A 23,885-nucleotide genomic window follows, 5' to 3' on the forward strand; every position below is an offset into this window, starting at 1 on the left:
ACCAAGATTGTGATCCTATTCCATTGTGACTGTGGGATTTCATCCATTCATGCTTGCTACAAATGAAATGACAGGGCATTTGGCTCCCGAAGGGGGTCATAGTGACTCCCATCACTATGACCTGCAGTACTTTTAATTTCTATTCTTTGAAATTCAGAGCACTCGGCAGAAATCACATTGCATCATCACCCTCCACTTTAGTCAAACAGTTGAATTTCTGAGCCGCACTATTTCTAAGCCAGCCGCCGACACCCTTGCGACTATCTGACCTACAAAAAAAATAACAATAAAGTAAGCCGCATTGTATTGTATATGAAATGTACAAAAACTACTTGTAGTCTAGAATTTACAGTCATTGAAATTGCCATGACAAGATCTACAATGCTCTGAGCTCGTCATGTCAGGTCTCACTGTTCTTCAGTCCCATCCTGAAAAATGTGTTTGCTAGTTTGAAGCTACTGCTGACTTCTTCATCTTCCTTTTTTCTTTCTTCCCGTTTTCCCCCTCAAAGGGTACGCCATTAAGCCGGGCAGATTTAAGGGCTGTCAACATCAACCTTTGTGACATGTGCGTAATACTCTCGGCCAATCAGAACAATATCGAGGACGCCTCGCTGCAAGATAAAGAATGCATTTTGGCGTCACTCAACATCAAATCTATGCAGTTTGATGACAGCATTGGGGTCTTGCAGGCTAATTCCCAAGGTAAGCGCCTTCCTCTCACATTCTGAGTGTATTGGTGCCCAGAGGGGACAGGTGGTGGAAGTAAGGGAAGAGTGCTGGAAGATGACAGTTACCGTTAGAAAAACAGTCTATGTGTGTTTACACTTTCAATCAATTAAGCAAATAAAAGGTGATTTTTTTTTTTACAAATGTAAAATACTATCCTGGGCAACATATTTAACAACAATTTTAAAAATGATATAAAAATTACATATTTTAAACTGTCTTTGGTTTTGTGACTTAGTTCTGCTCATATTATTTCTTTAGTTGTATTTATGAGAAAACAATTGAAGTCAAATACAAAAAGTAGACTGTTTTTTGATAATTTGATGGAAAAAGTTAAAAACGAAAAATTCAGAAAAACGTTTCTGAGTAAAAAAAACGTTTCTGAGTAAAATTGTTAACTATAAAACTAGTTTAAATACATATATAGTAAAATTGACCTCTATATATATATATATATATATATATATATATATATATATATATATAATTTGCTCATGAAACATTTTTAAATATTTGTTTTCAGGTCAAATAAAAATAATTTCACCTTAAATATAGCGTTAAAAGTACTCTATTAATACTACATTTTAAACCGTGCCTGGTTTTACTCATCTCATCTCATCTCATTAGCCGTACCGCTTATCCTCATTAGGGTCGCCGGGGGGCTGGAGCCCATCCCAGCCATCTTCGGGCAGTGGGCAGGGGACACCCTGAACTGGTTGCCAGCCAATCGCAGGGCACACGGGGACAGACAACTCATTCGCTCATTCACACCTAGGGACAATCTGGACCGGCCAATTCAAATAGTAATTTCTTTTTTCCATAAGGACATCCACCCATCCATTATCTGCACTGCTTATTCTCAGTAGGGTCACGGGAGTGCTAAAGCCCATCCCAGCCATCTTTGGCCAGTGGGCAGGGGACACCATGAACTTGTTGCAGGGCACACAGGGACAACTCACTCGTGCAGTCACACCTAGGGACAATTTGGACCGGCCAATTAAACTGGCATGCATGTTTTTGGAAAGTGGGGGGAAACCAGATTGTCCGGAAGAAACCCACGCAAGCACGGCGAGAACATGAAAACTCTGCACAGGAAGGCTGGTAGCTGTATTTGATCCCATGACCTCAGAACTGTGCCACTGAGCCGCCGGGCCGCCCTCCATAAGGACATGATAAATATAATAAAATAAATAGAGTAAAGTAAAATAGATAACACAGAATTGTGTAAATGCGGAAGCTGGATTCTCCCTTTGGATCACGTGTCCTTGTTACTTATTTGTCAGACAGACCCAAATGCAAGACACTTCGAGTTGAAAAACCGGGACGCAATGAAACAACAGGGGGCGTTTGAAAAAAAATAAAAATGAGACTCAGTACTGACGCCGGACAGCGGAACTGCAGAGGAGGGGAATATCAGGCGATAAACTTGACCAGGTTTGTCTTTGGGGTTGAAAGTCTGAGGAAAAATATTAGAGTAATATCTTGAAGTGATTACCTGCCCAAAAAAGTCTTGGGATGAGGAGCGTGTCGTCTTGGCAAGGGAAAGTCTTGTACAAAGTGCTAAGACGACCCAGCAACATGGAGTAGGAGACCTGAGTCGTTATAGAAGAGGGTGGGTAATGACGATTGGGAGCACCTGGATAGGGGAGCGGAGAGGGAGAATGGAGAATGGCCATCTCTTGGAAAAGGGGAGGGACTGCAGGCTCCGAACAATGACAGTACTTTGTAATAAGCATACTATAACGGACTTTGAGTTTAATAAAGATGATCCTTTTGGTTAACATTAAGACCATTATAAGTGTTGTTACCCTATATAACAGTATATCAAAAGTAAGCAGCTTAGGTGACTTCAGTTAACAACTAACACATCTCACACAATTATTAAGCCATGATTTATACGCTTCTCGATTCTTCCAAGTTCATATAAACATTCAATGTAAATATCCGTCTACAGCAGCGAACGAGTTAAACTATCCGTGTTGAAAAATAACCAGCGGCTACATTTCCTGCTTGACAGTATCTACCTGTCCATGGAGCGATTGTGTTTTCAATACACACAACATCTCCTCCAGGCTTAGAGTGTTGCAACACTCAAGTGGGTTCTCCCCCCGCACTATTCATCCCTGTAGCCCCCCGGGCACGGCGATGCTCCGCGGTTGACTACGGGCTAGATCCAGCGTGAGAAGCTCTCCCCCAGGAAAGCGCTTGTTTACTTATTCATTCGCGCCTTCTTGTTTTCAATCCCGCAGACGGCGCGTGAAGCGGAGCGTCGCCGTGAGGAAAGAAACCCCCTCCCCAAATCGTTACTATGATACAACGCAAGTGTCGGGGTTATGTGTGTATTTCCTGATGTATGCATGAGCGCACTGCGCTAGTGTTCTCTAAAGTGAAGTATTTTTCAGCGAAATGAGTGTTTGATATAAGAGCCAATTATTGATAGCAACGGGACCCATCCATCGGATAAGGGTGGGCGGGGTTTTCCATATTGAGGTAAATGGCGAAGCCCAGAGCGGCCTAGGTTTTTGATTTAGCCTACCGTATCGTTTAGGCACCGGCACATCAGTCACTCGATGCTAAAGGAGTATCAGCAATAGAGTTCTACTAAGACGCACACGAGCGCTTGGTGCGAACATCTTTCCACTTTGATTTGTGCTCAGGATGTTAAGTGCTATGTTGTCTTTCGAAGTGATCATAAAGCGCGGACGGCATTGAACGTGATTGTGTGCATACCGTTCCCTCCAGGAAGATGCCGCTGTTTGAAGCTAACTAATAAGCGGCTAAAAAGGTCCTTCGTGTTTATGATACTTGATGTAAAAGCATGATTAGCATGTTTTTCAACACAAGCCAACGATCTGTTTTGGACCAAACATGGCGGCATCCGGAGTAACACCAGCTTGTTGATATCATCAAGGGTTATAACAGAGTTTTTATTATGAAGGAAAGAGTGAATGGATTGTCTTTATACCAGCTCAGTAGCCTAGATGGTAAGGCGCCCGCTTTGAGACTGGGAGGTCGGTGGTTCGCGCCCCGGCCGAGTCATTCCTAAGACTTAAAAAGTGGTCGGCGGCGCCCTCTGTTGGCTGCGGCTGCATCGGCTCGCTACAACGGGTCAGGTGCAATCGACATTTCGTTCTGTGTACATTGTTACACAGAATGACAATACAAGGAAATTATTATTATTATTATTATTTATTGTCATTATACAATAGTTCTGTACAACAGACCTCTCTTTTCAGTGCATGAAGCGATTTAGAGAGTGGCTATCGAGCTGCTCGCTAGCATTGGATATCCTCTCGTTGAGCCAAGTCTACTTGATGATTAAAACACAACAGTCTTAAATGTAGCAGTTGTAGCTCCAGGTCGTTTAATGGGTAATGAATCTGGCGTTGGTGAGACACAGGCTCAGCAAAGCTGGCTTGTGTGGATTGTTACGTAGCCGCAATAGTTGGCTGGACCTGTTGCCCCGCTTTTGGTTCCTTTGCCGCCGCCGCCTCTGTCTCTTCCCGGACCCACTAGCAATCCAGAGAGCACCTGAAGGCATCAGCAATTCTTCCATGATGTTCTATCGATGTCAGTAGCCAATGTCAACGAGTTCCTATAGGGCAGGGGTGGCGAACAAGTTTGACACAAAGAGCCGACATTTTTAACTGTGAGAGTCAAAGAGCCACACCACGCACTGACCTGCCATGACAGACAAACACACACAATTAAAAACATATTATTTAACATAACACACTCCTCTCCTTACAATACAACAAGTATTGTTCTTGTGTTGATTTCAAGGAAAGTGTCCACTTTCAATACACACAAAAAAAAACCTAAACATGAAACAAGGCAAAGAGCCACAGTATTAGAAAATATGAAGAGGTAGAGAGCTGCATTCTTATTGGCCAAGGGCCACATGCGGCTCTAGAGCCATGTGTTCGCCACCCCTGCCATAGGGTGTGGTGGCGAAACGCCAATATAAGCGTGGATATAGTCAAACATATTCAAACAAAGAGTAGGGACACAAAAAAACACCACTGAATGGCAGAACCAAGAGCCACTGTGTCGTGTTAAGCAAAAACGAGTGATCAGGATATAATTTGGTGATTACTGATCAAAATAATCTGAAAATTAATTTTCAAAAGCGGCACTGACCTGATTCAAAATATGTTTTGGACTGACCCATAGAAAAATTGCCATATCATTTTGCACATCAATTTTTTAAATTCTATTTACATTAGTATTTATTTGTTTCAAGTCAAACAAGAAAACAAATCGTTTTCTTTTTAAATTTTTCAATGGAACTTTATTTTAATATTTTTAATTGTGTATTACTAATATTATCTGATTTATTTTGGTATATTAATTTTTTTCTAGTCAAACAAGAATGACAATCCTTTTCCCCTTTTGCGTTAAAAGTTTTTAAAGTAGACCTATATTTTATAATGCATCTATGTTAATAGTATTATTTTTTTTTATAAACAATCTTTAATTCTGTAGTAGAAAACATATTTGAGAATTATTTGTTTGAATTCTTTACATTACTGATTTTTTTGGAATATATATTTTGGGTTTTTGATTGTCAAACCTGTACAGAATAATTGGGTTGTATTTTTTATTTTTTGTAAAATTTCCAATCATTTATTTGATTACGTATTTGTATTGAGAAAGAATAAACAATGTTATTTTTCTGCCGAACTGGACAAAAGGTATTTTTGATTTTTAATTTTGTTTATATTACCAATTTTATTAAATTTATTTAATTTGTGTATTTAAAGTCAAACCTGATTTTTGTTTACTTCTGTGGTATAAAATAATTCAAACAATGTTGTTTTTAATTTTATGTATATTATTAATATGTTATTTATTTCATGAATATGTATTTCTTGTCAAAAACATTGTTGTTGTCTTTCTGTACTTTACAAGAATTTTAATACATGTTACTAATGTTATTCTATTTATGCTATTATATGTATTTATCGTTGAAATGAAAAATATTAAACTAAACATAATTAAAACAAAAAAGTAAAATACATACATAAAAATACAACCAAAAATTTTAAATAAGATAAATATTACTAAGAATAAGCCTAATTGTAAATATAAATCAAAAACTGTTATTTTTCTTCTGTTCTTTTTTTGATTTCAATCACATTATTAATATTATTTAATCATGTTTTTATATTTATTTCTAGTCAACAAAGAAACATGTTAAAATAATTCAAATATAAATAATATATTTGAAATTGAAAAACCCCAAAATATAAATAAATATAATAAAAAAATATAAATAAAACTAAAAAGGAAAATAAATTAAATATTACTCAAAAAATAGCTGGGTTATATACACACACATTTTTTTTTTTTTTTTTATGTATTTATTTTCCTTTTTTATCGTGTCTGATGGAGTCAAAGAGAGGCAACTTTACCGCCAGTGTTCTATAGGGCACATGACAGCTGCAATCTCCATTGAAGAGTTTTTGTCACATCTTTTGTAATCGACCAAGCAATGAGCGAGAGAAAGTGAGAAAAAATGTCTCCAGAAAAGAGATAACATCATCCCTTTGTCCTTCATGGACAAAAGTGATGACTTGTGCTATCAATCCGAGTGCAATAATTGTAGTAACAAGATTTACGATTACGCGTCTCTTTTCCCTCTCGAAACCTGAGCGAAAACACGCACGGCCATAAAAAACGTTGACCTGAATGTATGGTGTAGTTCCCTTCTGCTGGCATATTTGCCGCAGTCAGCACTAAATGATGGATGTCAAAACACAGCCGATGCATTATGCATTCGGCATTACCGATTGGTGTTTACTTGTCGCTTTGAGGGAATGCAAAAACGGGAAGTCGAGCGCATCCACGCCGTTGTCACTCGTCGTCGTCGATGCCATTTTCCATAAAAGGTTTTCCGCTATCCGCTCGGACAACTTTTATTGTTACAAAATGAGCGACATGTAAAATTGATGGCCTGCTGCTGATGGAGGGCCCTTGAATGCGAAATTTCTTCTAGCTGACCTCTAAAAGCTCAGCTGCACTTTTTGAGCTCGCTGTCATCTTCCGCCACTTCTTCCTTGTCAATGTCGACTCTTTTGAAGGATGCCAAACAACTTTTTGCTGACTTAGCTGACGTGCACTATCTTTAATGCTGTCAATACTCTCATTCATCTTTGATGTTGTCTGCTACATAGTGAAACATACAAAGTTAACAAATGCATGTTGTCATTGTGACTTTTTTACACAAAAAACACTGGCAGAAATTGTTGCTCGATTGAAATATCCTTTTACTTAATTTAATATAATTTTAGCTAAATCTTGTAGTAAAGTAAGAAAACATGTCCTTAAAATGACCTATTATTCAGTGTTGTTTCTTTCATTTTACCATTTTCAACTTATTTCTGCGGTAAAATAAAAAAGAATACTGTAGTAGAATAATAATAGAATAATACAGATTTATAGAAAGAGAACATGTATCATTAAAAGTATATTTTTCTTATATTACTATACTTTTTATGTATTTATCTAGTAAAATAAAAAGCTATCCAGCTGGCAGAATATGAGAAAACAATTCCTTAAGATAAACAGTTTTATCTAACAGATGACAGATTATTTTGCTCTTTTAAATAAATATGTTTCACAAGTATTAAAGAATAAACAAGGAAATATAGTTCTGCTTATTTAAGTAAAGATTTTTTATTCTCCAAATAATCAAAAAGTTAAAACAATTTAAAACTTACTTGAAAATTGAAACATAAGTACTCTCATATAAGGCTATATTGCAAATAAGTCACCCCCTAAAACATCTTTAAAATAGCCACATACAAAAGAAAATATGTAATCAAAATAATAGCAATTTGTATAGCTAATTGATGATAATGAATAAAGATTAATATCTTGTCAATTAAAGTAAAGATAAAACAGTTTTAAAAATACTTACTGTACCTTTTAAGCAGCGCTTCGATGTCAGACACACGATTTTGTATTCCTAATAATTTCCTTCTTTGTTTTTGATCTCCTTTTCCTTCCCTTATCACTATCCTTCTTGCGCGAATAAGGCAGCAAAACAAACTAAATCACAATAAAATGAGATGTGGTCCGTCTCAAACACAATCAGTATGGCGACGATTGAATTTGCTTGTCTTATGGCCCTTTGTGTTGCTCATATAAGAGGACCCCATGATGTCAATTTTGTATTTTATAGTTCTAAATTTAGCTTATAAGTGAGTATATAAGGTAAGCATTTTTTACTGTCATGAGAGTAGGAATCAATTTTCTTTTTGCAGAGTAAGTTTTCTTTATTGGACTTCAAACTAATTTGGTGTTGCGTGCAGGTTTCACGCCTCCTGGAATGGACAGGTCATCTCCAGACAGCAGCCCAGTACATGGCTTCGTGCGCCAGGCTTCCGTCACCACTGGATCCAACATCCCCATCATCACAGAATTAGGTAAAACCTCGCCGGCCTTTGCCAATCCTCACCAAAATTGTCTCCGTCCAACAAAAAGTGCCTATGCCTAATTTTCATGAGTATTTTCTTCTTTTTATTTGAAACACGGCGAATGAACTTACTGTTGTGTTTTTAATAAAAATGACAGCATGAATATTTTGAGTGATGGGCTTTTCATTGGATGGGGACATTTTGTACTGTTTGTATAAATGCATGTATTTTTTTCAATTAAATATCTGTTATTTTAATACTTAACCTCAATCTATTGAACACACATGTACCTACGTTCCATTTTCTGCTTAACTGCCGTGTTTTTCCATCCCTAGTGATCCAACATACTCTCCAAAAACTAAATTCTTACTCCATTGGCAGAATACTTTGTTCATTTTGAGTAGATTTTTCACGTTGTTTCTTGAAATAATTGTAATTAAATATCCTTAAAATGTGCAAAATTATCTTTATTGGCACCTTAGATTATTGTTATTTTTTAAAATAATTTTAATAAAACTTTTCTTCAAAAATGACTAAAAGGTCCATAAAATCCAGAAAACAATTAACCATGTAGTGGACAAGATTACTTATTTTACGGTTTAACAAAATGGTTAGAATACAGTAATACTATTATACAGTACTCGACCATTATCCGTTTGGATCAGTAATCGAATGCTTAATTTTTTATTTTTTATTTTCATTTGGTCCTACGTGTCCCAAATTAGCAACAAAACTTGTTCCTAAACGCCAATAAATGATAAATGATGCTACCTGTTTGGGCTGGATTAGCTACGATTGACACTCATCTGACTTGGCCACGAGTTTAGCTGTGTTCACGTTTTACTGAGTTCCCATATTTTGTATGACATCCAGATGCAATCATAAGGCTACTCCATTTTTTAAATTGTGTATTATTTTGTAGTGAGATAAGGCTTGGGCTCATCATATCATTCCCTGTTAGAACCAATTTTTCCAGTTGAAAATTCCATTCTCTTAGTTCGCTTTTACCCTGGGACCACCCTTTTAATATAAAAAGAAATAGTCTGCTATTCCGACTGCTCTCATGAAACTTTTTGCCCAGAATATTCTGTAATAAAACTTAAACTAAGCTTTTATTTTCAACTTAACACAACCCAGATATAAAACAAACATGATACGGAAGAAAAACCCTCCCTCATTTAGATACCGGAGCTAAAATTACCCTTATTTTCTGGTTGAGTACCGATTTTTTTAAAAAATTCAGAGTAGTTTAAGTACCGTCGTATCATCATAGCTTGAAAACTTAAAAAAAAAGTTTCCTGCCAATGGAGTGAGATATTCCTTTCTTGCAGTTAAAGATCTTATTCTTTTTCCAAAAGTTTCAATGTAGATCAAAGTGAATTTCTGTGGTTTTCTTTGCACAACACAAAAATCCATAAGTGCCAATTGTTAATTTGAACGTACTCGAGCATAAATGATTGAGACACATATTTTTAAAAGGAGTGTCGCCACATCCTCCGCAATTTGTCCACTAATGCACAAGACCAACTCGGTAGGGAAAGGGAAAAGGAGGGGTAGAAAAAAAAGAGCGAAAAGGGGGGCGAAAACTGCCTTGGTTGCAAAATGAGTCCATTTATTAATAACAATGGCAGTGGCTGTATTCCCAACGGTGCTGGGGACTCATGAAACTTTCAGATCTCTGAGGGGTCTCGTGAAGCACCAGAGACCGCCTGCTCTGTCTCCCCTGACCCAATTAGAGAGCAATGGAGCATGAGAGCAGGCTAAGAGAAGGCCTGCAAGAAAAAGGAGCTGCACCTAATGTTTCTTGTAACCGGGCCGGCCATTACCTTCTTCCGTTTTGATGGCCCCGGCGTTGTTCCAGCCGTGTCAGCATCGCCCACAGACTTGAAACATAGGGCCCCCCTCAGGAAAACGGGAGGCCCTGAAACATCCTTTAATTAGAGAGGTACTCTTTATCAGGTACTCTTGCAGTAGTGGCTTAGTTCCACGACAGACCGCTGAGTAATGACAACTTTGTACGGTTTTCATGCAAGTATAAAACAAGTGTAATACTTTTTTTCAAATTTCATATATGCAGCATTTTTGGGGGCTTCTGTAGGAGGCGGATACATCGTTGAAAAATAATTTCCTACCTTGCCTTTAGAAGAGGACAGCAGAAGTTCTCCGCATGGCAAATGCTGGTTTTAGGGATGGAAGAAGACGCTATAAGAAAAATATGCTATTTTTGACGAAAAAGAAGCTAGTTTTGACTTATGAGAACCAAACTACATTGGCAAGGAAGACGCTAAATTTCGATTAACAGAACAAAATTTTTCATTTCCAGCCTCATCGATGTCACTAGTTTTTGGATGAAAAAGAATAATGCGCTATTTTTGTCGTAGCGTTTAAGCTACTTTGGACCTAGAATGTTTTCGGTATAAGAGAATATGCTGGTTTTTGGTGTAGAAGAAGACGATGCTATTGAAATGGAATAATCTATTATAGGCTTGAGGAAGACACCTCTTGTTTTGGGCAAAAAAATATGCTAGTTTTAGGAGTGAAAAATCGAAATGTCTAGTTTTTGGCATACAATAAGACACTAGTTTGTGGCAAAGAAGAAACTGATGCTTCTTTTTGATGAAAAGAAGAAGCTAATTTCGCCTTAGAGGACTTCAGTTAATTTTGGGCGAAAAATAGGTTGGTTCTCTATGTAGAAGAAGACAAAGCTACTTTTTTTGAGAAAGATGCTAATTACCAGCGTCAACAATGTCTTTAGTTTTGGTGTAACAAAAGAAGAAGCTACTTTTCAACCCCCTCCAAAAAAAATCTAATTTGAGCCCAATGGAAGACACCTCTAGTTTTCAGCAAAAGATACTAGCTCCTCAGTCAAGTCAAGTCATGTTTATTTGCGTAACCTTTATTCACAAGAGGTCTCAAAGGTCTCTACAGACTACAGACTATTATTACACCACCCCCTGATCTAAAACCTACATGAAGGCAAGAAAAAACTCAAAAACCTCAACATGAGGAAATGAAGAAACCTTGAGAAGGGACCGCACATGAGGTAACCCCCCTTCCAGGATGACTGAGCTGCAACCGATGTTGCAATAACAATTAATACACAGATATGGTCAACAAGAAATATAGGTCATTTGTAAGCTATAGAATAGAAGTGTGTTTTAAGCCTAGATTCAAACATTTCCACTGAGATTGCAGATTGACTCTTAGTGAAGATAAAGACAAGAGTAATTTTTGGGCATAGAAGAAGACGCTGGTTTGTGACATACAAGGAAATTATGAGAAATCACAAGAATCTAGTTTCCTCCTGAAGAAACCCAACTACTTGCTAGTAAAGAAAACTAGCGTAGTTTTCAATGTAGAAAAAAACAAAAAAAGATGCTGAATTTCATTATCAAACACGTCCTTATATTTAGGTGTAAAAAAGGAAATGCTAGTTTTGTTTCTAGAAATGAAGCTAGCTTCTGTTAGTTTTAAGTTTTTTTGACGTAGAAGAAAAAGACAATTTAAAAAAAAATACAAATTATGATCTAATTTAATCCTAAAGGAAGACAATCTTTGTTTTTTTTAAGACTGGGTAGAAAAAGACAAGACTAGTTTGTGACACAGAAGGGAATTATTATTACCATTATTATTACTATTATTGTTATAAATTAGTATTATAAATGATTCTATTTATAATTACTGGCAGAGAAGACGCTAGGTTCAGATGTAGAAGACATAGTTACTTTTATTAGAAAGACACTCATTTCCAGTGTCAAATAAGTCACTCACTTTTGGTGTTTAAAAAACAACAAAAAAGACTAGATTTCAGTGTAGGGATGAAGCTACTTTCATGCTAGTTTTTTGACCCAAGAGAAGTTTTTTTCAATAGAACTGAAGAATATAATTTCACCTCAAAGGTGGACACTTTTAGTTTTGGGGCAAAAAAGAAAAGGACGAGGCTAGTTTTGGGCATAGAATACGCTAGTTTGTGGCATAGAAATATGCTATTTTGGGACGAAAAAAAAGTTAGTTAGCTAGTTTTTACTTTAGAACCCAACTGCCTTGGGGCGAAGATGATGCTCGTTCTTGATGTAGAAAAATACAAATGCTATATCGATGGAAAGAGACCAATTCCCTTTGCGCTTATCAGTAACCAAAAAGTAGCTCTACGCTTCAAAAAAGTTGGGACTCCTGCCTGCCTGTATATGTTCCCAAAATGAACTCTACCAAGCAAGGCCTCGAGTTATCCTCCTCAACAGTCCTTAAATCCGAAACCGCTTTGCGTTTGGACGCCGTCCGACCATTAGCGTTCCCAAAACAAGCAGCTGCTTTTCATGTGCTCTTGTGAAAAGTGTTTGAATAACTTGGCCATCTCTCCTCTTCTGCACGTCCTCGTCGCCATTAGATAAGCCGGGCAAAGCGCTGCCGTCCCTTTCGCTCAGTCAGGAAAAAAAAAGCGGGACCAACATACAAATGATAACAGAGCTGGGTAAGATGAGCCTTCGTCCGTCCCCTTCGCTCCGCCGTCCTCATCAGCTTGTCTTGATTTATCTGGCTGTAGTCAAGGCCCACGCTGCTCCCATGCCTTCACTTTGAACACATTTTTTCCTTCTGGTTGAAATTGACTGTCTTGTTTGGCGCCCTTTTCTTTTTAATGATTTTTTTTCGTTGTTTTTCTTTTGTTATCACGCCCTCCAGTTGCGTTTGCAGAGCATCACTGAGGCCTTTGATCATGTTCACTCTGTCCTTGTGGCTGTTTTCATAGCAACACCTCCTCAAAACACACAAAGTTCTAGTTTTCAGCCCGGTTCTGTTTGCATCAGCCTCTTGTCTTTTTGACTGACACCCCCCAGCACTCAGGGAGCCTGCAAAAGATATATGATTTCCAAAGAAAAACCAAGTGGTGGCTCAAGCCGCCTCCTTGTGCGATGTTTGTTTTTGAGATTCATTGCAGGTATTGAAAATCTGTACTGGGGAGGAAACTGATGACTGTTTTTTTTCTCAGTTATATGTTGTTATTCAAATGTGATCATAATTCATTTTCAGGGCTCAGGTAAAAATTAGTACTGATGATGTGACAAAAAACATCTATCAGCTCAAAAAAATAGCATGACATCACTGTGCATGGACTTTTATAAAGGCCATTGTTGAAGTCTGTCTGCTGAAAAAACTATTGGCGAAAGAAAAGCGCCATAAAAGATTCACAGTGGACTTCTTCAATGGTTATGACACTCGACAAATAATGTTTCTTTGAATTAATTGATGGTGTGAAATGCCTCCCTGCATGAGAGATTGTGTGAAATGAATATTACTTAAAAATGAAAAAAATGGTGGTATTTTGCATATGATATTTGATATAAATGACAAAACTGCATAGATGACTGTATATGATAGGAATGCACGACTTTTTTTTTCTACCGATACCGATAAATTCCTGCCTTTGCAGATACCGACAACGAATATTTTTAAGTCAATTCATGTTTATTTCTATAGCCCTTTATCCCAAGGAGTCTCAAAGGGCTACGCAGACCACATATTATTGCAAAACTACAGACTATAATTACACCATCCCCTGATCTAAAACCTACACGAGGGCAAAGAAAAACTCAAAATCTCGACATGAGGTAAATGAAAACATTTTGAGCAGGGACCGATGAGGTAATCCTCCTTTCAGAATGACCAGGCTGCGACGGATGTTGCTCATTCATAAACTATAGAATATAAGTGTGTTTTAAGCTCAGATTTAAACCATTCCAATCAGTTTACATATCGAATCTCAGTGGGCAAAGCATTCCACAGCACCGGGGCCGAAGAGAGAATGCTCTCGAAACTGCAGATCTCTTCTTGGCTCTTGGGATTACTAGTTTACCAGCACATTTAGAATCAAAACACATAAAAAAAAAAAGTTTTTTTTTTTCGTGTGTTTACAATTACAATAGCATTAAACAGCTTTGGGGCAGCACGGCGGCGCAGTGGTTAGCGCTTGTGCGGCACAGTTCATGTCATGGGAACCTGTCGTGGGTTCAAATCCAGCTCCAGACTTCCTGTGCGGAGTTTGTATGTTCTCCCCGTGCTTGCGTGGGTTTCCTCCGGGCACTCCGGTTTCCTCCCACGTTCCAAAAACATGCATTTCAGGTGAATTGGCCGGTCCAAATTGTCCCTACGTGTGAATGAGCGAATGCATTGTCTGTCCCTGTGTGCCCTGCGATTGGCTGGCAACCAGTTCAGGGTGTCCCCTGCCCACTGCCCGGAGATGGTTGGGATGGGCTCCAGCCCCCCCGCGACCCTAATGAGGATAAGCGGTACGGCTGATGAGATGAGATGAGATAAACAGCTTTGTAATGCATTTCCCCCAAAAATAGTGTTGGAGATTAGAGCTTAACAATTGTAATAACTATAATAACAAGGTATTGTAATGAGCACCATAATACTTTCATATAATATTGCAAGAGTGCATAGGAATTCGATTATCGGTGTTCATTATGTGAAAATACATGACTTCTAAAACTTATAAATGGTCCAAAACTCCAAAATAAATTACAATTCGAGAGGGGAATCTACATCGAGCAAACAATACTTTGGCCAATTACAGCACTGGAAGACCATCACAGCGTAAATTATATTTATGACCATCCAAAAGTATTAAAAATACGTACACCACACTTTATAAGGATTTTTAGGACATTGTGTCGTGATTAAGACACTCGTTTTCAGACTTGGTCTGTAGCTTTTAATCTTAATCACCAATCACAGCCAAACTGTCAAACTCAATAATATTGGCGTACATGCACAAAAAACAACCCTAGAAATAACTAAAGTTTAAGATACAATTAAATCCCAACACATTACGGCGCGGTGGAGAGGTGACACAAACAAGTTGCGCAACTGTTGTCCCCAAGAGTCACATAAAAGACAGGAGTCAAAATACGGCTTGCACTTGGTCTGACAAAGAACCCAATTATTTATTAAACAACCAATCATATGCTCTGTCATTACAGTTTGATAACGATTTAATCAACAATGGACATCAGAAGCAAATCATCTCCAATTTTGGTCAAGACTGATTATTTCAATATGCATTGTATTGAGGAACAGGGAAGCTTAGAATCTTTTTGACAAGTAGTGTTGGCTGATAGAATGTTGAATCGTGATTTAGTATCAGGGATAACAGTGATGTCATATTGTACCGTTTTCGGTCCGATAACTATCGGTCCGACAACTGTCGTGCATCCCTACCATCTTATAATTGCCTACGTGTTGATTGGCTTGCTGATTCTGCCTGTAAATGGCCAGCTAACTTGACTGCTTTTGCAGTGAACGACTCCAACGTTCAGTTCTTGGACCAAGACGATGACGACGACCCCGACACCGAACTGTACCTGACGCAACCGTTTGCCTGCGGCACCGCCTTCGCCGTCAGCGTCCTCGATTCCCTCATGAGCGCTGTGAGTCTTTTTTCTTGCTTGGAAAACTCCTGTTTATTGTGATCATTCTTAAAGAGACAGTGTGTATTGTTTAGTCCTTATTAACGTTTAAAAAACAATATTGATTTAAATATTAAGCAAAAATACATAATTTATCATTTTTAATGCCCGTAGGTTGAGAAGTTGCTTCAGTGCTATATTTTGTATGTTTAAGGTTTATATAAGTATTTTTAAGGCTTGTATAAGTAACCTGTACTGTTTTATACTAACAAAATAAATATTTCAAAAAATAATATGCTCTATAATGATAAACAAAGTTAAGTTTAACTTACTTTTGGAAGATGAGCTTCAAGAATTCCTTGACTTCCTCCTCAGTGGTAAAAACTGGCCGAAAAAAGCGATCCAACCATTTTGTCATCCGCATCAAGCTTCTTTATTATCACTTTTATTTCAAATGAAAGGGCTCGCCTCTTCTTTACACTTTACACCAAACATATTTAATGGATGAGCGTGATATTAAACAATAAAAATGTCAACGTTTTTTAGCGCGCTGAAGATACAGTATAGAATGTTTACACACGAACTTGGAAGTCAAAGACGGATTTCTTTTTCGGGGTGGATGCTGGGTGACTTCTCACAGCCCCACCATACGCCACTAGCGGCGGAAAGAAGCACAACAATACACAATCTAACTTGATGTCTTGATGTTTTTCGACATCCCGAAAAAATGTTCGGCTCTTCCGTCGAATGGTCGTACATCGGGGAGCGTCTGTATTTGTGTGTGTTTCGATAATGTTTAATTATTCATAATAGAACCCCAATATCTGTTTAGAAAAGAAGCAATCAGTTAGCATGCTTTTTAAACTTCAGTGTTAAGTCCTCACACGAAGACCGGGTGAGGAAAATGGTGGTGCTACATTGATCCGACACATCTGCCAGTTTCACTGACATCAAAGCCAGACAGTTGGCACAGATGAAGAGTTGGAATTCAACTCCGAAAGTCTTTTAATGAAATAAGTTAGCGTAATGGCGTTGACAGTAGCGCCACTTAAACCTGCCTCCTCAGCATTTTTTCTTATCTTTTGACAATGCCAACGCCACATCAAAGATCAGGTAAAAATAAAGAGAGGAGCCAAATGGAGAAAACATACCAAGGTATCTCTTCGTAGCCTGAATTGCTCGTGTAAAAGGCACATTTTCCCAATCATGAAATAATTTAAAAGGTATCGGTCGGTTCCTGTCTTTCCAAAAAACATACAAGTCAACCCAAAACAGCCATAAAACACATCTTCGGGAGAACACTACAATCATGTTCAAATAGAAATTAAACATAAAAATGCAATAATAAAATCAATATATTATCATAATAGCTAAATAAAATTTGAGTATATGAGTGCGTGCTGCGGGGGAGGGGGGTGTTGCAAGGAACAAACACAGAGGTCGCATACCTGTTAACTTACACGTTGTGTACGTTGAAAAACGTTTTTTTTTTCTACAATAAAAAGAATACATTAAAAAAGACCTTTTTGCCCGTTTCGGCTCTGCTCCGAATTGTTGGATTCAAGCAGACGACAACGTCATCATAAAACGCGAATATTGTAGCAGTATTCTACTTAGTCTGTCTTGCTGTAAGGTGGAATTACAATTATAAACAAGGGAAGCAATTGGTGGAGTATTTACTGCAAAATTAAAGTTAAAGTAACTTTAAATGAACGTACACACACAAAAATTATACAGCGCATTTCTTTTTTGCTGGTCGTGGTTTGCATGGGTAAAATGGACAAGCTTATGCTGGGGTAAGCAGTCGTAAGTGGTGAGTGATCTCGAGCAGTCTCTAGTGGTAAACCCTGGGACGGTTTTCGAACTAGATTTGCTCGTATAAAAAGCTAAATTAAATGCAAACTAAATGCTCCATCCGGTTGCTAGACGGCAGTAAATGAGTTTGTTTGAGTTGTTCCTTGCCCGCATGTTGGTTTAAGATCAGGTAATTGTGTCATTGTAATCCTGTGAAAATCCACAAAGTAACATCGCCCCTTCATGAAAGCCCCAAGGGGCAAAATTCTCGGGGGCAAACTCCACCGGATGCCATCATTACTGACTAAAAGTACACAAAATAACAGCCATGGATCTACAAATAAATGTCTAAAGTGTCTTTATTATCATTACACAAAAGTACAACAAATTTGGAGGGCTAATCCTTTTCAGAGTAATTAAGCAATTTAGAGAGTGACTGGCTAGCTGTACACTGGCATCAACGCTTCTCTGATATAGCCGTGTAACTGCGATGATTAAAATGGAACCATCCCGAATGTAGCTGTTACACACAGGTTGTAGCATCAGGTCATACGTTTCATTGGTAATGGATCTGGCTTTGCAACTTGCCAGGCAGAGGTGGCTTAAGCGAGTTGTTAGCCTAGCCGTAGCAATCTACTAGACCAGCAGCCTCGCTATTGCTTTCTCTCCCGACGCTACCTCCCTTCCCAGACCTAATAACTATCCAAGGGAAATAATTTATTTGCTTTTCTGACTTTCTTCTGAGCCTGATTTGATTGATCGTTTACTTTCAGTGTAACGAACGTTAAAATGTAGCTGTCGCCGTTTGTTTTGGCTGGACCTATTGACATAATGGCCCGCCCACACTGGATGTTTGGCTGACAGCATTCACCAACCTATCACAGTTGCACACGCCGACCCAATATACACACACATTTGCCGTGTGTTCCCTTTTGACCACAATGAACAATACGTTGATATCAATGACAGTAAAGACAGTTCAATTCAAAATCCGCAGTGAAGCAGCTATAACCAAAGCCTGATATAGTTTTTTTTCTCCACTGGCGACCGAGTGTATTTTGCCGTGACGGCTTCATCCAGGCGGCTGGAGAGGGTTAAAGGACGAAGCCGAGGGTGTGTAGTGGGCATCAGCTGTAGCGTGGCGGCGGTCAGAGGTGGAGGCGGCTAATGGACAGTGCTCATCCATCATGAGTCTCCGCAGGGCTGTCAGGGGCCCGCCCAGAGGAGCTGCCACTCTCCACCGCTGACACCGACTGTCTTCTGGAAGCGCCCGAAGCAGCACGGGCATTCGTTTGACGGACAGGAGACGCTGACGCCCGCCGAGCTCCGTCAAGTCGCGCGTTTGTGAAGGGAGACGGGAAGTGAAGGGAGTTGGACTGCAGTGATGCAATCAAGAGGACATACTTGGGTTGACAGCTTCTTAATGATTTTATTCTGCAAGGTTTTGCCCCAAAACAATGGTAGCAAGTTTTGATCATTTATGGATCATTTATCTTATTTTAATTGTCGTCAAGTCAAGTCAAAGTCAAATTTATTTATGTAGCCCTTAATCACAAAAATGTCTCAAAGGACTGCACAGGATTACAATGACACAATTACCTGATCTTAAACCAACATGCGGGCAAGGAACAACTCAAAACCTCAGCGTGGGGAAAAAGAGAAACCTTGAGAAGGGACCTCACAAGTGGTAATCCCCCTTTCAGGATGACCAGGGTGAATTACATTTAGCATTACAGTACACAAATATAGTTAAACACTAGGTAACATGTTGAAAATGTATAGTACATTTCTTTTAAAAAAGTTGAAAAATAATTATTTCCTTGCATGGTTAGATTGTGTCTTGTCATAATTGTATTTAATTGGTCATTCATTAATTACTTTTTAACCACTTTGCGTGGGTATTTCTGCATTTGGCGTTCCGGGTTGTTGGGTGGAGAAGGACATTTGTGTTTTTGGTGTCTCTCTCTCTCTTTCTCTCTCTCTCACTCTCACACTCTATCACTCTCTCACTTTCACTCCATGATACGGCAAGGGTAAACCAGTAAAAGCTGTTGGGCCCTGCTGTTGAACAGAAGAGTGTGTTGTGTTACCCTGACCCGAGTGACATGGTCGCTTTCTTGTGTCCCATTTCATCTGGAAGGACGAAAGCATGACCAAATTGGGTGCCGAGGTGCTTAACTTGTTTGGGTGTTTGGGCGTTTGGGTTGGCCATGGCCAAATTTGTTTGTTTTTTGCTAACTTTATTTATTTTTCTTTGTTTTTGTGTATGTGTTTGTTTTGCTCTCGGTCAGTGATGTGACCAGGATGGATGGATAGATGGATAGATGGATAGATGGATAGATGGATAGATAGATAGATAGATATCATTTACTGCCCTCTAGCGGCCGGATGGAGCATTTAGTTTGCATTTATTTCAAAAAGCTTAACTTTTGACAGAAATGACTGTTACTCAGATATTTATGGCAGGCAGGATAAACTCATTCAACGGACCATATAAGTTTGACATGCCTCAGGGTTAAAAGGTTTTTGGAAGCATCCAGGTAGTTTATTGTCAAACAACAAACACTTCATGACATCTTTGTTACTCTCTTGTACGCAGACGTACTTCAACGACAACATCCTGACACTGATCAGGACCTTAGTAACGGGTGGAGCCACGCCGGAGCTGGAAGGGCTTCTAGCAGAGGAAAACGCTCTCCGTGGGGGCTACAGCACACCCCAAACGCTAGCTAACCGAGACAGGTGTCGTGTGGCCCAGTTGGCTCTCTACGACGGGCCCTTCGCCGATTTGGGGGTGAGATGACGTCTTTTGGCTTTTACCGAAATACGGTCGCTTTTTTGTGGTAAACGTGCTGTCGTTTCATGTGGTTTTTCACCAGGACGGCGGTTGCTACGGGGACTTGTTCTGCAAAGCACTGAAGACCTACAACATGCTGTGCTTCGGGATCTACAGATTGAGGGACGCTCATCTGGGTTCGCCTAGCCAGTGTACAAAACGGTAAAAATACTTTGGGAGCGTCCATTAAAATTAAATGGTACAAAAATAATACCAGATATTCCCTGTGCACCACATCAATATGGACATTGAGAAGTTCTTTCAAGTGTTCACATCCTTGAGGATACATAGTCAGCATTGTTTTTTAGAGGCAAATATTTATTTTTGCACTCCGTGCAAATACAGTTTAAAAAATGTAAGATAAACAAATATAACCAAACGAGTAAAGTCCTTTTTCGATGTAAAATATTATTCTAACAATACATTATTTTATTTTTATTTTTTTAAAGAAAAACTAATATCTGTTTGACAAGAATGTGCAATTAAAAGAAAAGGATCAAGTTTTATCGACACAAAATACTAAATATTCATGCAGTTCAAATATTCTGGTTTTAGATTATTTGGCTCCTTTCACATGTTATTTTTCTTATATTGTTTTTTATTTTAAACATCATTTTCATTATTTTGAAATCTTTTTAAATAATTAGATATTTTCTTCTTAATTTAATAAAATGTTTTTACAGAAAAGGATAAAAAGTTAGGGAAGAATAATACTAAATATTCACGTTTTAGAATAAATGTTCCGGTTTTGTTGGCAGATTTATCTACTCAATTTTATTTTATGTTTTGTCTTTTTTGTTGGATTGTAAGAACTATGTTTGGCAAAAGAAAAAGAAAAAAATTATAATTTGGCAATTTAATCAGTTATTTTATTTTTCTCAATTTAAAAAATGTTTAAAATAATCTGCCACGGTAGATCATTTTGATAATTTCATGTACATTTTTCCTATTTTACCTGCTCAAAAATAACAAGACAAAAATAGTAAAAGCCACACTACACTACAGCTACAAAAAAAAAAAATAGACAATTATTTTGCTTGTTTTTATTTGCTTGCTTTTAAATACAGTAAACAAATAATTAGTTGGGGGGGAAAAAACATCGTACAAAATGTAGAAACAAAATAACAGGAAAAAATGACCACAATCGTCCACCACTGGGAGTAAAATATTCCCTAGATGCTCGCATATAAGCCGAACTATAAATTACAATATTATAATCAGTTCGTCGGCTTATATGCGCATAAAACTAAATGAACACAAGAGGGCAGAACACAGGCATAGACACTCATTGACAAAAACTCTCATGCTCCCCTTGCTTGATATCTTATTTTTTGTCAATTTTCGCCGTACTGATTGTGTTTGAGAGGGACCACATCTAATTTTATTGTGATCTCCCGCCTTTTTTTACCGATAATACTGGGTCCCAAAGAAGTTAGTCCTAAGGAAAAGTGAAAAACAGCGACGACAAAAATCGAGCCGAAGAAATTATTGTGAAATACGAAACTAGTGCATAAGAGTGTCTGGTATCGAATCGCTGCTTAAAGCTAAAATAATTGTCTCATGTATATAACAATTTAGTATCTACACATTTAGGTAATTAATGTTTTGGAGGACATGTTTAATAAATGTTTTGGGTATGTGGCTATATTAAGCAGTTTTAGGGGGTCTGCTTGATAACTTATATACGTTATACATTTTGCAGTGTATCTTTCATTTCAACTTTTACAATTGAGGGCCATGGGAATTAGTAGGTAACCTGTTATCGGTTCACATGTCCCAATTGTCTTTCAACAACAGCCTAGTAAGACCGTGCAACATGTCCTACCTACAGATACGTGATCACCAACCCGCCGTACGAGTTTGAGCTTGTGCCCACGGACTTGATCTTCTGCCTGATGCAGTTCGACCATAACGCCGGCCAATCCCGGACTAGCTTGTCGCATTCGTCCCACTCTTCTCATTCCTCCAGCAAGAAGAGCTCGTCCGTCCACTCCGTCCAAGCCTCCAACCGGCAGAACCGCAGCAGCAAAACCAGGGAAGCCCGTGAAAAACAGAAGTACGTGCTCGTGAATCCATAACCCGTGCATGCCAGCTCAATGTTTTCTACTTCTTTTCGTACACTCTTCTTAGTGTGTTTGTGTGTGAGTGTCGTGAGTTTTATTACGTGTCATGTTCTGCTTCCTTGCTTATGCTTTTCTTTCATTATCATCTTCACTCTGTCATCATAACATGACATTACTTCACTAGATTGTGTAAACAAACGGCTGAATCAACACAAAACGATTGACAATTTCATGTTTGTCAATCTGCAATTGGCAAGGAGCCTAAAAAATGACTTAACCTGTGAATGCCTGCTGTGTATTTGTTGTAGGGATGCACCGAAATGAACATCTAGGGCGCAAACCAAAAGCTGATTAATTTTTTAAAAACTTTTGGCTGAAACTGGAAAACCAAAATAGATGTCAGCCAAATGACTTTGGGGAGGGATGGACTGAATATAACGAATAAAGTACATAATTATGGATCAAGACAACTCAACTGTAAATAGTTAATTTTGTAAGTGTCAGCATGTAAACATTAGACAAAGTTCGGCTACCGGCTGCCAAAATCATGAGAGCGAAGGGATGTTAAAACTTAAAAAAAAATGTCCTATTCGCATAGGCTTGGCAGAGCTCCCGTTTTGACTACATACTACAGTACATGTTTTTCCTTATTGTGGGAAAAAAATAAAAAGCCGTGTCATGCATAAATTCGGCCCCGATTGATTGCCGGCTTCACATGGCTCACCTCACTATTCTTTCAGGCAAACCTTTTTCGGTTTTTACTTTTTCATTCAGCAAAAAATGCACTTCAATTTGGGAACAAAACATTTCAATGCTGAAAATTCAGTGCATCCCTAATTTGTTGTCTTGTCTTGAATAGGAATTTCGTCCACTTAGACAAATAAACATGAACTTTTTTTGCAAAAGATATTTTATTCCCTGCAATCCAAATTTTTGCAATTATAATCAATTTTCAAGTTTGGACCTCATCAGCGTACTAGTTCCGTTTGCCCTAATTAGTCCCCCAAAATGTAATAATTATCCAAAAAGTGTTTTAAAATTAAAGATAATTAAAAAAAAATAATTATAACCTTTCGAAGTAAAATATTTGTCTTGTTTCAAATATGCATTCACTATATTAGTTGATTAGCTAAATTGTCCCATTCCTACTAATCAAGGATTATTTATCTTGTTTTACCTTATACTTTTACATTTGTTTAAATGTATTAAATGAGAAAAAAATACATAAACATACATACAATGAATATTATTATTTCTAATATAAAACTAATTTAAAAATAGGTATAAGTAATGGCATTGAGTAATTATTTTTTGTGCCACTCGAGAGAACCGCTGTTTTGTAATCTGCCATTTACTATTTTGCTTATTTTAAGTATTATTTTTCGTATTTTTCTATAATATACCTATTTTTTTAAAGTACTATAAAACAAGAAGACAAGATTATTATTTTGAGAGTAAAGACATATTTTAAAATTACTTTTGAAATGAATAGTATAGAATAATTCATGTTAGCACTACTTAAGGGAACCTATACTTACAAAATTCGTAGTGCAATGCATCTTTTTAAAAACATTTTTCTTGTAGGAGATGTAAATAGAAATTTCGAGATTTGTGGACCGATAGAACTTGTAAATGAA

At 37.9% G+C, this 23,885-nt stretch overlaps 1 protein-coding gene across 11 annotated transcripts in view; it reads left to right on the forward strand.

The window, feature by feature from the left end:
• The window catches only part of LOC148354263 (calcium-activated potassium channel subunit alpha-1a), a 268,595-nt gene that overhangs the window by 235,068 nt on the left and 9,642 nt on the right, over positions 1-23,885 (forward strand). For 6 of the 11 annotated variants that reach the window (XM_088351068.1, XM_088351070.1, XM_088351063.1 and 3 more), the window contains 7 exons: positions 512-704; positions 8,045-8,158; positions 12,537-12,620; positions 15,446-15,576; positions 19,949-20,143; positions 20,229-20,347; positions 22,017-22,241. In XM_088351068.1, coding sequence (XP_088207194.1) covers positions 512-704; positions 8,045-8,158; positions 12,537-12,620; positions 15,446-15,576; positions 19,949-20,143; positions 20,229-20,347; positions 22,017-22,241 — 1,061 coding nt within the window. The remainder of the gene's footprint in view (positions 1-511; positions 705-8,044; positions 8,159-12,536; positions 12,621-15,445; positions 15,577-19,948; positions 20,144-20,228; positions 20,348-22,016; positions 22,242-23,885) is intronic. The other 5 variants (XM_088351065.1, XM_088351067.1, XM_088351071.1 and 2 more) reach the window with 1 other exon arrangement.

Source organism: Urocampus carinirostris, chromosome 13 (assembly GCF_059441175.1).
Source record: "Urocampus carinirostris isolate Australia breed hairy pipefish chromosome 13, RoL_Ucar_1.0, whole genome shotgun sequence".
NCBI lineage: Eukaryota > Metazoa > Chordata > Actinopteri > Syngnathiformes > Syngnathidae > Urocampus > Urocampus carinirostris.